The 13,066-nt window shown below is 54.5% G+C and overlaps 1 protein-coding gene across 2 annotated transcripts; it reads right to left on the reverse strand.

The window, feature by feature from the left end:
• Positions 1-9,108: 9,108 nt before the first annotated feature.
• Positions 9,109-12,740, reverse strand: AEN (apoptosis enhancing nuclease). 2 transcript variants are annotated; one of them, XM_040077269.2, is made up of 4 exons: positions 12,594-12,715; positions 11,597-12,255; positions 11,107-11,307; positions 9,109-10,727 (listed from the first exon to the last, which is right to left on the reverse strand). In XM_040077269.2, exons 1-4 carry the CDS (start codon positions 12,652-12,654, stop codon positions 10,524-10,526), a joined length of 1,125 nt encoding a protein of 374 aa, XP_039933203.1. In that variant the 5' UTR covers positions 12,655-12,715; the 3' UTR covers positions 9,109-10,523. The 2 variants fall into 2 exon arrangements, with proteins under 2 accessions (XP_039933203.1, XP_039933204.2); XM_040077270.2 differs by lacking the exon at positions 12,594-12,715 and adding an exon at positions 12,721-12,740 and having other exon boundaries at positions 9,111-10,727.
• Positions 12,741-13,066: the final 326 nt, after the last annotated feature.

A 13,066-nucleotide genomic window follows, 5' to 3' on the forward strand; every position in this document is an offset into this window, starting at 1 on the left:
GCACCTGGAGGCTATCGGGAACTTCAGCTGTGGGGGATCCACAGTGGTCTGTGGCTTGGCCCAAAAGATTTCTAAGCAAAGGCAGGGTGAGAGGGAGGAGTAAAGCAGGTCCCAAAGAAGGGTTTTATCATTCTCCCTCCTCACATCTAGACTGAATCCAAGGAACTGGTCAGTCCCTCTGCCTGGAGGAGCCAAACACACCATAAAGATGGAGCTCGAGGCAGGGGCAGGCACCTTGCAGCTCTGATTCCTTGCCCTCATCCCGCCCTAAGAGGCTGATTCTTCCCCAAATGCTTTCACAAACTTTCAGCTCCATCCTCAGTTTGAGTTTTCAAAACTGCCTGTCCCACTGCACCCAAGGGTTCATCTCACATCTTCCTTGCACACCTCACTTCTTGTCCCAGCGTAGCTGCTTCTGCCCATAGGAAGCAGAGGTGGGAAAAAAACCAACCAACAACAACAACACTATAATTGAGGATCTCAAAGTGGTTTGCAAAGCTCTTCTGTCCTCACTGTGATGTTGCTTCGGGTGGTGGGAGAACCGGGCAGGGAGCAGGGATGGGGTCATGTGTACTTCAGGCGTCAGGTGCCCGGGAGCACCAGAGCAGAACCAGTTTGCAGGATGCCCGCTGCTCAGCCCACCCTTCCCAGCGCCCTGCTTCACCCCCTAACCAGCTCCTGCAGTACAAACCAGGCTGTGGCTGGCAGTGGCTGCTTTGTACCGGAGTCCAACAGCGCCAGCACCAGGGTGGTGACCATGCTTCAGGTGCAGGGGGGCCACGAAGTGCAGAGAGAGCTTTTAAAATGCTGCAGGGCTTGGCGTGAGGCAAAGAAATGCAGCAGGGAGAAGGCTCTCCTCCAAACTTATATATATTATTAAAAAAAAAAAAATTAAAAAAAAGAAAAAAAGGAAAAAAACCCAAAAGCTGGAGCTAAAAAGGCAGCTTGAGGAACGGAGCTGCTGGAGTTTTCCGAGAAGGCTCCCAAGATGCACAATGGGAACATCTGTACCTCGGCTGGCGCCTTGGAAGGGTCTCAGGCCGCAGAGCGGGGCTGGCGTCAGCCGGCTGCAGCCCTGCCTCGATGCCTCCCTCTCCCCAGAGCTTTCCCCCGGCTCCTCCCGCTGCCCCTCTTGCCTCGCAGCCAGCCGTAAATCCCCTTTCGCAGCTCTGCTCCTTCAGCACGGGCCCTGCGGGCTCTGAGCAGCCGAGCGTCCCGCAGCAGGAGCCGGGGAGAAGGAGGTTTGGCCCCGGGAACAAGTGTCCTCTGTGCTGCCCGTGAAAGGCAGTTTCATAAAGCCCTTGCTCAAAACGTCCCCTTATTGGGACCTGTGAGCGGGTCAGCCCTGCTCTGGGGACAGGGACAGAGCCCGGACTGCTGCACACACACGGACACACTCACAGAGACAGACAGACACAGACAGACACACACACAGAGACACACAGACACAGACAGACACACACACAGAGACACACAGACACAGACAGACACACACAGACACACACAGAGAGACACAGACACAGACACACACACACAGAGACACACAGACACAGACAGACACACACAGAGAGACACACAGACACACACACACAGACACAGACACACACACAAAGACACACACACACAGACACAGACACAGACACACAGACACACAGAGACACACAGACACACACACACAGACACAGACACACACACAAAGACACACAGACACACAGACACACAGACACACACAGAGACACACAGACACACACACACAGACACAGACATACACAGAGAGACACACAGACACACAGACACACAGACACAAACACAGACATACACAGAGAGACACACAAACATACACAGAGAGACACACACAGAGACACACAGAGAGACACAGACACACATACACATACACACACACACACACACATACACACACACACACACACATACACATACACACACACACATACACATACACACACACACATACACCCACTGAGATACCCATACTCACATCCACACCCCCCCACACACACGGTGTCCTGGCTTTGGCAGTGTTGTTCTCCTGCTTTCGGGGGTGCAGGCAGTCAGGATTGATCCCGATCCTGCCTGGTAGGGTAGTTGGGGGTCAGTCCTCTCTGCCTTCATGTCATGTGCCTGCTCCTGCTGAGGGTGTGGGGAAGTGCCCAGAATCCTCGCTGGAGGCTGGCAGAGCCCCCACAGCTCCCAGTGCAGCAATTCCCATGAACAGAGCTTTTGGGAAGTGAAATGGGCCCCCTGGGGGAAGCAACGGGGGCCTGAGAGACAAGTCCGAGGGGAAGACTCCCTCCCCTTAAATTCCCATCAGCTGCTCCATCTTTCTCTGTCCCGACAACTACTGCCCCTGTCCCCTCCTCGTGGTCCCCTCAGAGCTCAGTGCTTACCTTGTGCCAACAAATGAGGTTTGAGAGGAGACAGAGCCCACCTGAGACTCGGATTTCTGTAGGAAATTTTCTCTCCTGGATGAGAAGTAAATGGGGAAAATACATCCATGCGTGGGATACAAAGCAATTCCCTCACAAGGGGGTATCAAGCTTCCACAAAGGTAAATTATGGATATGACAGGGGTGTGTAGCTGGACTGAGGTGTTTTTCCTGACACTGGACATAACAGCAAAATTTAGGGGTTTTTTTTGCAGGGTTGGAGGCAGAGGGTTGTCAGGTTCCCAGGAAGAAAGGGTGAAGGTCTCTGAGGGTGGGATTTGCCAGGGAGGAAGGTGCCGTGCCTAGATGTGACATGAACATGCATCTGTCCAAGGCAGGAGCATCATTTGATTGTAGGAGGACAGCCCCCATGGAGGAGCCTGGCACTGAATTCCCAATTTAATGGGTTGGTTTGCTCAAGCTTTCCTCCACTGAGGGGGCCCTAAAAGATCAAAAGGAGGCTCTGTAAGCACTTGTTCTGTTCATGTGCTCGTTCTCTGCATTCACGCCCAAAATGAGAGATGCTAAGGAGGCCTCTGAGTGCTGTTTTGCCCTGTTTTTATAGCAGTTGGTGATGCCAGAGGCCAAGAGGACCATTCCTGCCTCCTGCTGACACTAGCTCCTCAAGACTCACTGGTAAAGTGTCTCCCTCCAGGACATTTAAGCTGCTAATGCTGAAGGCAAACTTAATTTCTTCTCCATTATTTCCAGCTTGATCTGCCCAGTACCAAAAAACCCCCTAACCCTAAAAAACCAAACAATATAAAAATAACGATAAAAACTTGGCACTGTTCCTGGCCTTTGTTGCTCCAGCCCTGCTGTCTGGATGGCTCTGCAGGACCTGGAGCATGTCCTGTGGATGGACTGCACTCGGGGCTTGTCTGGGGTGGGGCAGAGAGGAGAAACCACTTTTGGAGAGAATTTTTCTCCCTAAACTGCACTATAATGCCATCTTAAAATGACAAAAACTGGTGCTCTGTGCAGCTCTGGCTTTGATGCTTTCCATCACTCTGCTGTTTTAAGAGACCAGAAGGTTAACGGGGTTTCTGGCGTGTCCCACTGTGCCACCACAGAGTGGCCTTGTGTGACTTGGCCCCTGGAAGCTGCCACTCACCGCTGGGATCTCCATCTTATAACGGCAGGAGCGGGTTCCAATAAAAGGGGAAAGGTCTCCATCCTGGCCAGGTGAAGGCCAAATGCAAACAGACCCCAAAGCTGCCCTGGAGCATCTCTGGCTGTTCCTCCCTGGGTCCATGGGTGGTCCTGTACCCACTAGGTGCCCTGCATCCCTGTCCAGCCACATCCTCCTGCCCACGGCAGGGCTCTTCCCTAACAGACACAGCTAATGGTACTTTATGCCCCTGGCTTTACATTCCTAAATGAATTCCTACCCTCTGAGTAACACTAATGGGTGTTAGCTTGTCTTCCTCCTCTTTCACCCCTGTCTGGTGCTCAGGAACTACGGCTGTACATGTTTTTTGGTGACAGTTAATGGATGGTTGGTAGCTATTTTACTCAAATACATTCACGATGGAATTGCCTCTTTGTCCATTTTCTCCTGTTTTGGGGCTGTCACCATAATAGCAGTAGAATTTTAAAATACTAATGGGTTCAGGCAGACCTGGGATATGGGAGAGAGGCCAGAGCTTGCAGAGCGTTACCAGACCTCGAAGACCCCAGAACATGCCGGGATTTAACTGAGTGATAGAAGGGGCCTTCACGCTGCTTTTGTGCTTGAGAGCTTCCTGAATACATCCTGGGAACCCGGGACAGAGCCGGGCCCCCTCCCATCCCATCCCATCCCAGCCTGTGAGGGGATAATTCAGGAACCAGCAGCCCGAGGGCACCATCTAGTGAACAGCCGGGACTGCAAAAACCTGAAATGGGCAGAAATTGAGTGAAAATTGGAACTGGGGGCTCCCCGGGGGTCTGTTCAGGGGATGGAGGAGTCACGCTTCGCGCTTTCTCTCTATTCCTGTTATTCTTTAATTTTCTCCATCGGGTTCCCCCAGAGAAGAGTGCACCACACTGCACCCTTTGTGGCAGGGATATTGCCCTACACTTGCTGCTCTGCCCTGGCCAGCGGCTTTGGAAAGATGATGGCATCATTGTTTTCTTGTTTGACAGAGAGGAAGAAAAAAGAATAGGGTTATTTCTAGTGCTCTGTGAGGGGACGCAGGTGTGCAGAGGTGCAGTGGAGGAGGCAGCTCTGTTGTGGGGCAGGTCTGAGCTGGAGGCATGGGCTGTTCTTTCAGCTGAGATGAAACCTCCCTCTAAAAGGAAATTTTAAAAAGCACCACAGGTGCTTTTTAAACGTCTCCCCATCATCCCCAGGGTAAGCTGAGAGGGCAAAAGGAAAGGCTGAAAGACCACAGATTGGGTGCACAGCTTTAAGGTCCCTGGAAGGATGCAGCAAATGGGAACGAAGGAAACACCACAGCACGCTGCTGCTGTCCCCAGTGCCAGTGGGCTGAGCTGGTCCTCTCCCCACATTGTCTTACTGGGAATTGCACGCCTTGCCAAGGAGAAAGCTGTCATATAACTTGCTGTTCCCCAAGGAAGATGGGTTTCTGCCGCCCCAAAGCCATTCTCTTCTTTGATATCTATTGCCATTGCTGCCCGCCTGACTCCTGCAACGTGTCCCTGCTCCCCCTGATCCCAGGGCCAACCCCAGTCCCCCCATGCTGGTTATTTTGTTATCTGGCTTTCAGAGGGGCTGTGATTAAGCCATGGGCTTATGCTCATGCATTCCACATCACTGTCCTTGGAGCCTTTTTCCTGGGCAGCTGCTGGAGGAGAGAATCCCAGGGCAGGAACAAGGAAAGGTGACATCCCCAAGCAAGACCACAGCAGTGACCAACCCCTCAGCGCCTCCTTTTCCTGGCGGTGCTGGGGAACACCTCACATTCCCCCAGTGCTGCACCCCACGAGTCCCTCCTGATCCAAAGGTGGCACCTTCAGCAGCTCATGGCCCCCGTGAGCTGTTGGCATGCAGCCCCCAGCTCAGCCTGAGTGCAGGGCTGTGGGGTGCCTTGGCAGGGTGAGCCCTTCTGGGGGTGGAGGAAGGTTATCCTTGGGGGCTTCTTTGTGTTTTGCTGCAGCAGCCTTTGCCATGCACCCAAAGCATTTGTAGAGCAGGGACTGAGGGGTCCAGGTCAGGCCACCCCACCCGTCCAGCTCAGCTTTGCAGCCCCCTTTTGGGCCAGCTCCCCGGGGAGGACGGAGCTGCCGGGAATTATGCCTTTGCCTCTCATATGCACACAGTCACGATGGTTAGTTAAGTGGCTTGTTTTTCATTAGGAAAAGACTGTTGCTAGGGCACCCTGCTCCCCGGCGTTGGTCGGGAAGGGGTTTTGCAGCCAATCCGGGAGGCTGCGCCGGGGTTTGCACACGCACACATCACGCACACCCCTGCTGCAGCCCAGGTGCTAAGCGGCTGCCAGATGTGCCTATTCATTTCCACATCACACCTATCCGCTTCTTCCGGCCAAGCCGCTTATTAAGGCTCCTGAGATTTTAATTTAGAGTTGGCTGCGAGTTTTCTGCCTTCTAATTTGCCCTCGAGTAGGGAGTAGGGGAGAGGGGTGGGTGAGGGTGCTGGTGGGGCTGGGGTGCAGGGAACGTGGGTCCTCCCTCTGCTGTGACTGCTTAGGTCTCTGGTGAGCGAAGCCTCTGCTCTCTGACTGCAAACAGGGTGAATCATCCCTCTGCATCTCCGCAGCGAGGGGACAGACTGCCTCAGGTTAGGGGCTTGCTCCGAGCTCTTATTACGTACCAGCATTGCTCCGCCCCAAGACGTTCATGTTGTGATTTTTAGGTATGATCTGTCCAACACCTGTTGTTGGTGAGCTCCTTCTAACTCTGCAGTTTTCTGTGATTTGGGCTTTACGTGGCATTTCGACCATATGAACCGTGAAAAGCAGAGGCAGCAGCAAAGCAAGCCAGGTGTTCGATCAGGAGATGCTGCTCCCAGACGTGCTCCCCATGCAGACAGCCCCTGGCAGCTGGGAGAGGTGCTGGACCATGGTCAGGCACTGGGGATGCAGGGCAGGAGGGTTGGATACACATCCCTGCCACAGGGCTCCTAGTACAGCTGCTCTTCTGCCATGGTGCTGTTCCAAGGACCCTGTGGGTGTCCAACACCCACCCAGCAGAATCTCTGGTGCATGGACAAGGGAGGGAGTGAGCAGAACCCAGGATGTGAGCAGCCTTTCACAGCTGCAAAACTTTCACCATGGCAGGAAAGGAACAGACACCAAAACATGCAGCAAAATGTGGACAATCCACACAAGCCTCAGTTTTTTGAGTGCCCCCCATGAAAACCCCCATGTAGCAGGAGGAAAGCTCAATAAAAGCAAGAGAAAGCGTTGAATTGTTCCTGCTGCTCAAAGAGAAGCTGTTGCTAGACAGAAGTAAAAGCCATCGCCATCGGCTCCCATTGGCTCAGCCCCACTCCAATGACGGCCTTATCGGTTACCTGCACTCGCAGCTGGCTGGGAAAAACTCATTCGACAATGTTTTCCCTCTGATAAAAAAGCCCAGTGCTGGATTCATGGGTTTGGGTTAATCATTGTTCAGGGGTTGTTGAGATAACAGCCAAGTTTTCTGCAGATTCTTCAATTAACACAAAATTAAGGGTAAATGGTGAGCCAGCCCAGCCCTCCTTCTCCCGCCTAAAGATGCTCAGCATCCCGACATGAGCTCCAGCAGGCTGCTGGTGAGATGAGCCGGAGCGTGTGATGAGCTGGAGTTTGCTCAGCCATGGCAACTCCGAGCTGGCATGGAGGTGAATATTCACAAACACCTGTGAAAATCCCGATTAGCTCTCAGAGGCTGAAAATGGGGCGAATGTTGCCATTTAGATTATTCAGAGCAAACATTGTTGGCAGGGAGCGGATTGCAACCACCTCTAATCATCCGTGTGAGCTTTGCTCAGCAGCAGCCCTGTTCTGGGGGGCTGCAGCACACAGTGTTGGGGTTTTCCAAGACTTTCAAATCTTATGCAAATAGGGATTAACCCTCAAATTTGTTTCTCACCTTCCCCAAGAGATGGAGATCATGGCATAAGAAGCAAAGGTTGTGGGGCATGCCAGCACCCAAGGGCTGCTGGCCTTTGGCTGCCCGGCTGCCTCCAAATTTGCCTCCAGTGCAGGGAGGGTATTTCAGCTGGAGGGTTAAATCACTGCATGGTTAAGATTTCAGAAACGCTTTTTTTTTCCTTGATTATGCCTTAGGCTGATGGCAAGGCAGGCTGAGTCACAGGCTGATAGAGCCTTCTCCAGGTTCACCCCAACACACCCGTGTCTCACATTGACCATCACAGGGCTTAGTGCAAGGCAGTGGGACAGGGGGGCTGGAGGGGTGACAGGCTGGGGCTCAGGTGAACAAATCATTTGGGAACCATGGAGTACCCCATATAAGCTCTCCACAAACTCATGTAGACCCTGAGGGTATGTGGTTACACCAGGTGACACCAGGGGCCAGGTTATATGGCCGTGAACAAAGCTTTGCTCTGTCCTTCCTCCAGGTCTGCTTTCCCAGGAGCAAAGACAGCACTGCTGAATCACTTTTGGGATGACACCACCTACTGACAATGGGATGCAGAGCTTTCACCTTTCCTACAGCTTTACTTCACTCCTGCCACCCTGAAGGAGGTGGAGATGGCAGAGGGGAGGAAGCAGACCTGCAGCAACTGTGAGGAGCTCCTCCTGCACCCCTCTGTGTGCCCTGTGGGGTTCAGGTGCTGCTGACATTGCACAGCTCAGCTGAGCTGCACCCTGAGGCTGGCACAGAGGGTGCTGCTGACCCTGTTTAACAGCTTGCTGCATCAGGAACACACCTGGGACAAACTGGAACAAGCAGGATTTAAAGGCCTACCATGGGGCCACGTTTCCTTTCCCATCCAGACCACAAGCTCATGGCAGAGCCCAGGTTATTATACCTGATGAAGGATGGTTGTGTTTGGACCACTGTGAGGACAAAGATTTTTAGATGTGCCTGACACATTTCAAAGCATTTCTGAGCTGTTCCTCCCTCCCACTGCCAGGGAGGGAGGAGTTAAGATGGGAAGTGCAAGTGTCTGGTAATGGCACTGATGTGTGCGTCAGGTGTGTCTACGTCACCCGGCTGCCTTGGCCGCTTCCCAAGCCTGGGGCTGAGCTCTCCTTACCTTCCACCAGCTGCTAGGAAAAGCCTGGGATGGTCTGGCCTGGCTGACAGGGTCATGGACTCCATTCCAGTGCTGGCTGTTGTACCCGCTGTGCTGCACCAGGCTCCCAGTCCCCAGGGTGCTGGCAGCCCTCCAGCCTGCTCTGTCACCTCCCATCTCACAGCCCAAGCAGTGGGGCTGTGCTCATGGGATGCACCTCAGGGCTGCCATTACGGAACATGGCAAAAAAATGCCAATTTTCTATAGCCATGGCTGTTCAGTTCCTTGGTGAATCAGGTAACTCTCAGTGTTCAGCCCCAAACCCCTGTCTGGTGCTCACAGGCCCCACTGGGGCACATTTCTGCAGCCACAGGTCACCTACAGGCAGAGTCACAGCAGATGAGCATTACCCTGTCCTCACACCATGACAGCAGCCCATGCAACAGCTCACATTCCCACACTGATCTTGCTCCCTGCTCCTCCTGCCTTCACAGGGGTGTCCCCAGAGCAGAGGGGACAAGCTCCTACCACAAGGAACGACCCACTCCAGCCACTGAGAGCACCTTTTCCAGTTGCAGGTCAGTTTGAAGCCCTTGAGCACAACATGGTACTTGGGCAACCTCATCCTGCCCTCTCACTCCTGGAGAAATGCCAGATCAAATCACACAGAATACACACAAGGGCTTTAGCCAGAAGAGTTTTTTAATTCAGAATTGGACAATTATGTGAATCATTTATTTCAAATGAAGTGCTTTTAATGCTCTTGTCCAGGCTAGACACTGATTAGACCCAGACTTTCCTCCTGAATTTCATTGTGCAGTTGGATCCCTAAAAATCTATGGGGCCTGATGGGATTCATCCAAGAATCCTCAAAGAGCTGCTGAATCTCATTACAGAGCTGCTGAATCTCATTACAGAGCTGCTCAACTATTTTTGACCAGTCTTGGGAGTCTAGAGAGGTCCCAGATGACTGAAAGTTGGCAAATGTTGCCCCAGCTTTGAAGGGCAAGGACACTGGAAACTATAGCCTGTCAGTCTCACTTTGCTGACAGGTAAAATCATGGAAACTGTTTTTTGAGAGGTATTGAAAAACACCTGGAGCACAATGCAGTCATTGGTCACAGCCAGCATGGCTTCATGAGGGCAAAGTCCTGCTCATTGAACTGATTTCCTTCTACAACAGGGTGCCCACCTGGTTGAGGGACACCAGGCGATGAAATCTTTTTGGACTTAAGCAAAGCTTTTGATACTGTCTCTCACAGTATCCTTCTGGACAAAATATTCAGCACACACCTGGAGCTGAGCCCTGGAACAAGTTCTCCAGGAAAGGGATCACAGCACCAAGCATGAGTGAGTTCAAGAAGTGTTTGGACAAAGCTCTCAGGCACACGATGGAATTCTTTGGGTGTCCTGTGCAGGGCCAGGGGTTGGACTCAACAATCCTGATGGATCCCTTCCAACTCAGCATATTCTGTGAGTCTATGAAAGAAAGTGAGGAGCAAATGGGTTGTTTACTGGCCCAGACGCTTTGCAGCCTTTGAGCATCAGTGAAACACCTCAGACCCTCCACAGGAAGACTTGCCCCTTGCTGTCTGGGACAAGGAAAACCCCACAGAAAGCATGGAAGGTGCTGGTAGCTCCCATTACATGCCCACACAGGCTCCTCCAGGCTGACACAGGACCCTGCTCATCCCCAAGTGACAGATGAACACGGTGCAGTCACAGCCCTTATTTCTGTGTGACAGCTCAGGGCTGCAGACAGCATTTTGGGGAGATTGCTTGTGTCCGGGTGTCACCATGTCTCCATCCCTGAGCAGGGCTGGGTGCTGGGCACAAGCCCCAGGGGAGGGGGTCAGCAGTCACCTCCACCTTTAACAGCTGAAGGCACCAGGATGGCCCAAAAAGCACGGAGGAGACGCTGTCCCTCATCACAGGCTGCTTGCCATCAGATCTGTGGGCCAGTACTGGTCATCCAGGTACTGGCTGCTGTCTGCAGCGGGGTCTGTGATGGGGCTGGGGGGCCGGGGGGGCAGGCTGTGGGCCAGCTCCTTCTCCCACTCCACCTCCACCAGTCTGTACAGCTCCATGGCTGTCTGAGCGTCCTCCACTGACGAGTGTCCTTTGCAGCCAACCTGAGAGAAAAGGGGAAAAAAGCCTCATTAGGTAAAAGGGGCAGCAAAAATCTCACAGGTTGTGCTGTCTGCTTGCTTGGAAGGACACAAGTGCTGTGGGTTTTGGAGATGGCAAAGGTTTGATGTAGCCAAGGCCATACAGGTATCTCTTCCACCTTTTTTGGAGGGCACAGGTCTTGTCCCCATTTTACTGAGATGTCTAATGGTCAGCTAGGGAGGTCCTCAGCTCTCCCAGCTTATTTACAGCCAGGAGTACTGGGTGAACAAGGTTCATCTCTACCTCACAGAGAACACTCATGGAGGTGGGAGGAGAACGCTGAACACACAGGTTCATAGCTAACCCAGGGCTGTTTCCCATCTCAGGGTTCCTGGTGCTTACCTGGATCTTTTTATGGAGAAGGTGCCTGGCCAAGTTCTTGAGGGACACATTGGCTCTGACAGGCAGCCCTGCCCTTTTCTTCAGCACAGGGCTCTGGCTGGTGTCTCGAGTCCTGTCTTTCGGGTGGAAGTACTTCAAGGCTTGGAAGTCATTGTGGATGGCGTGTCCTACCACAATCTTGTCTTTCAAGATCTTCAGGATCTGGAAGAGTCACAGAGGGTTAGACAGACACTGCAGAGAAAGAAACACCACTTAAGAATAAAATAAGCCATTCTGTATTAAATTCAGCTCCTTGGCTTATAGTTTTCAGGCTCCCAGAAGGAATAACAAGCAAGCAAACCAACCCACTGCACAGCTTCAGAAAGCTCCCATTCCTGTGTTGTGCCTCTGCCTCAGAGCGGCCTAGCACAGGCCACCAGGAATCCCAATTTGTGTCTGACAGATAACAGAGACTTTTTGGCATTTTTTAATTTCTTTTTTTTCCCCTCACCTCTGCCTGGGCAGCCGTGAAGGGAATTGCATTCTTCATGTGCTGCTTGGTGATGCCGCTCCAGCGTGTCCGGTAGTCCACGATGGGGAGCTCGGGCCGGACATACTTGTCATAGACGACATCCCCCTCATAGTTCACCACGGAGCAGCGTGCCAGCTCGCTCAGCCTGCCCTGAGGACCGGTGCCCACCATCTCACAGTCGATGGCCACGTACTTGCCCGGGCGCAGGACCAGGGAGGACGTCCTCACCCTCTTGGAGCTGCCATTCCCCTGGGACAGCAGCACGGAGTGGTGCCTGGCTATGCTGTCTGGAGAGGCAGATGGAGACAGGGACGCAGACGCCGTCCCTTTGGGCTTGGGGACCTTGTCACAGCGCGGCGCCGTGGTGCCATGCGCCTCGGTGAGCGCAGCGTGTGCCTCCAGCCCCGACTCGGTGGTCTGACTGTCCAGGCGCCCATGGGGGCTCAGCAGCCCCTTCTGCTCCAGCACCGCCCGGCGCTCCATGAACCGCTGGTGCTTACGGCTCTTCTTCTTGCTGCGACCCTGCGGGGCCTGAGCGCAGTCCCCCGCGGCGGGGACATGGGTGCCCTGCAGGGTGGGCACGGAGACCTTCGGGGCGGGCAGCAGCGGGGTCATCTGTCCTTTGCCCGGTGGCATTCCTGCCGGAGCGTGCGCAGGGAGGCATGAGCGCCATGCGGACCCCACGCTCCCCTGCCAGAAAACGCACACGCCCCACGGCAACCCCCACCCGCGGGGGGGGCACAGCCAGGAGCTATGGGGCGAGGGAAGGGGGGCAGGGGACACGGACACACTGTCACACCCCGTCCCCACGCCTTTGCGCCCTCATTGCCCGTCCCACACCGCCCCACTCCCGCTCCCAGGGCCCTGCCCAGCCCCTCGCCGACCCGCAGCCCCCTGCCCACCCCACTACCCCCTGTGTCCCCCCCATTCCGTGCTCCCTAGGGCCCTGTCTGCCCATTACCCGGGCCCTCCCTACCTCGCTCCAGGCCCCTGCCGGCCTGGCTCCGGCCCAGCTCCCTGCCCGGCCCGTGTACCATCCCCAGGCCGCTGCAGGCCCCCGCCGGCCCCCCGCTGTCCCGCTGTCCCGGTGTCCCGGCACTGACCGCTCCCGGCGCGGCTCACACGTGTCCGGCCCGGAAGCCGCCGCGCGCACATGCCCGGGCAAGTCCCGCCGTGGCCGCGCCCCCTGCTCCCCCATTGGCTGAGCCCAGCGGTTAATTTGCATACGTGGGCGGGGCTTCGGGCGCTCCCCAGGGCTCGGCGCTTCGGGGTTTTTGGGATTTTTTGGGGTTTTTTTTGGGGAGTCTCGGAGCCGCACACCTGGAGCTGCCAGCCCACACTGGGTGATGCTCAGCGCTTCAGGCTGTCCCATCCCCGTCTCTGGCAGAAGGGGACCCTCCGTGGTGGTGGGTTTGGGGTGGGATGCCCGGCTGCACGCCCTGGAGCGCA

This window comes from Hirundo rustica, chromosome 13 (assembly GCF_015227805.2).
Source record: "Hirundo rustica isolate bHirRus1 chromosome 13, bHirRus1.pri.v3, whole genome shotgun sequence".
NCBI lineage: Eukaryota > Metazoa > Chordata > Aves > Passeriformes > Hirundinidae > Hirundo > Hirundo rustica.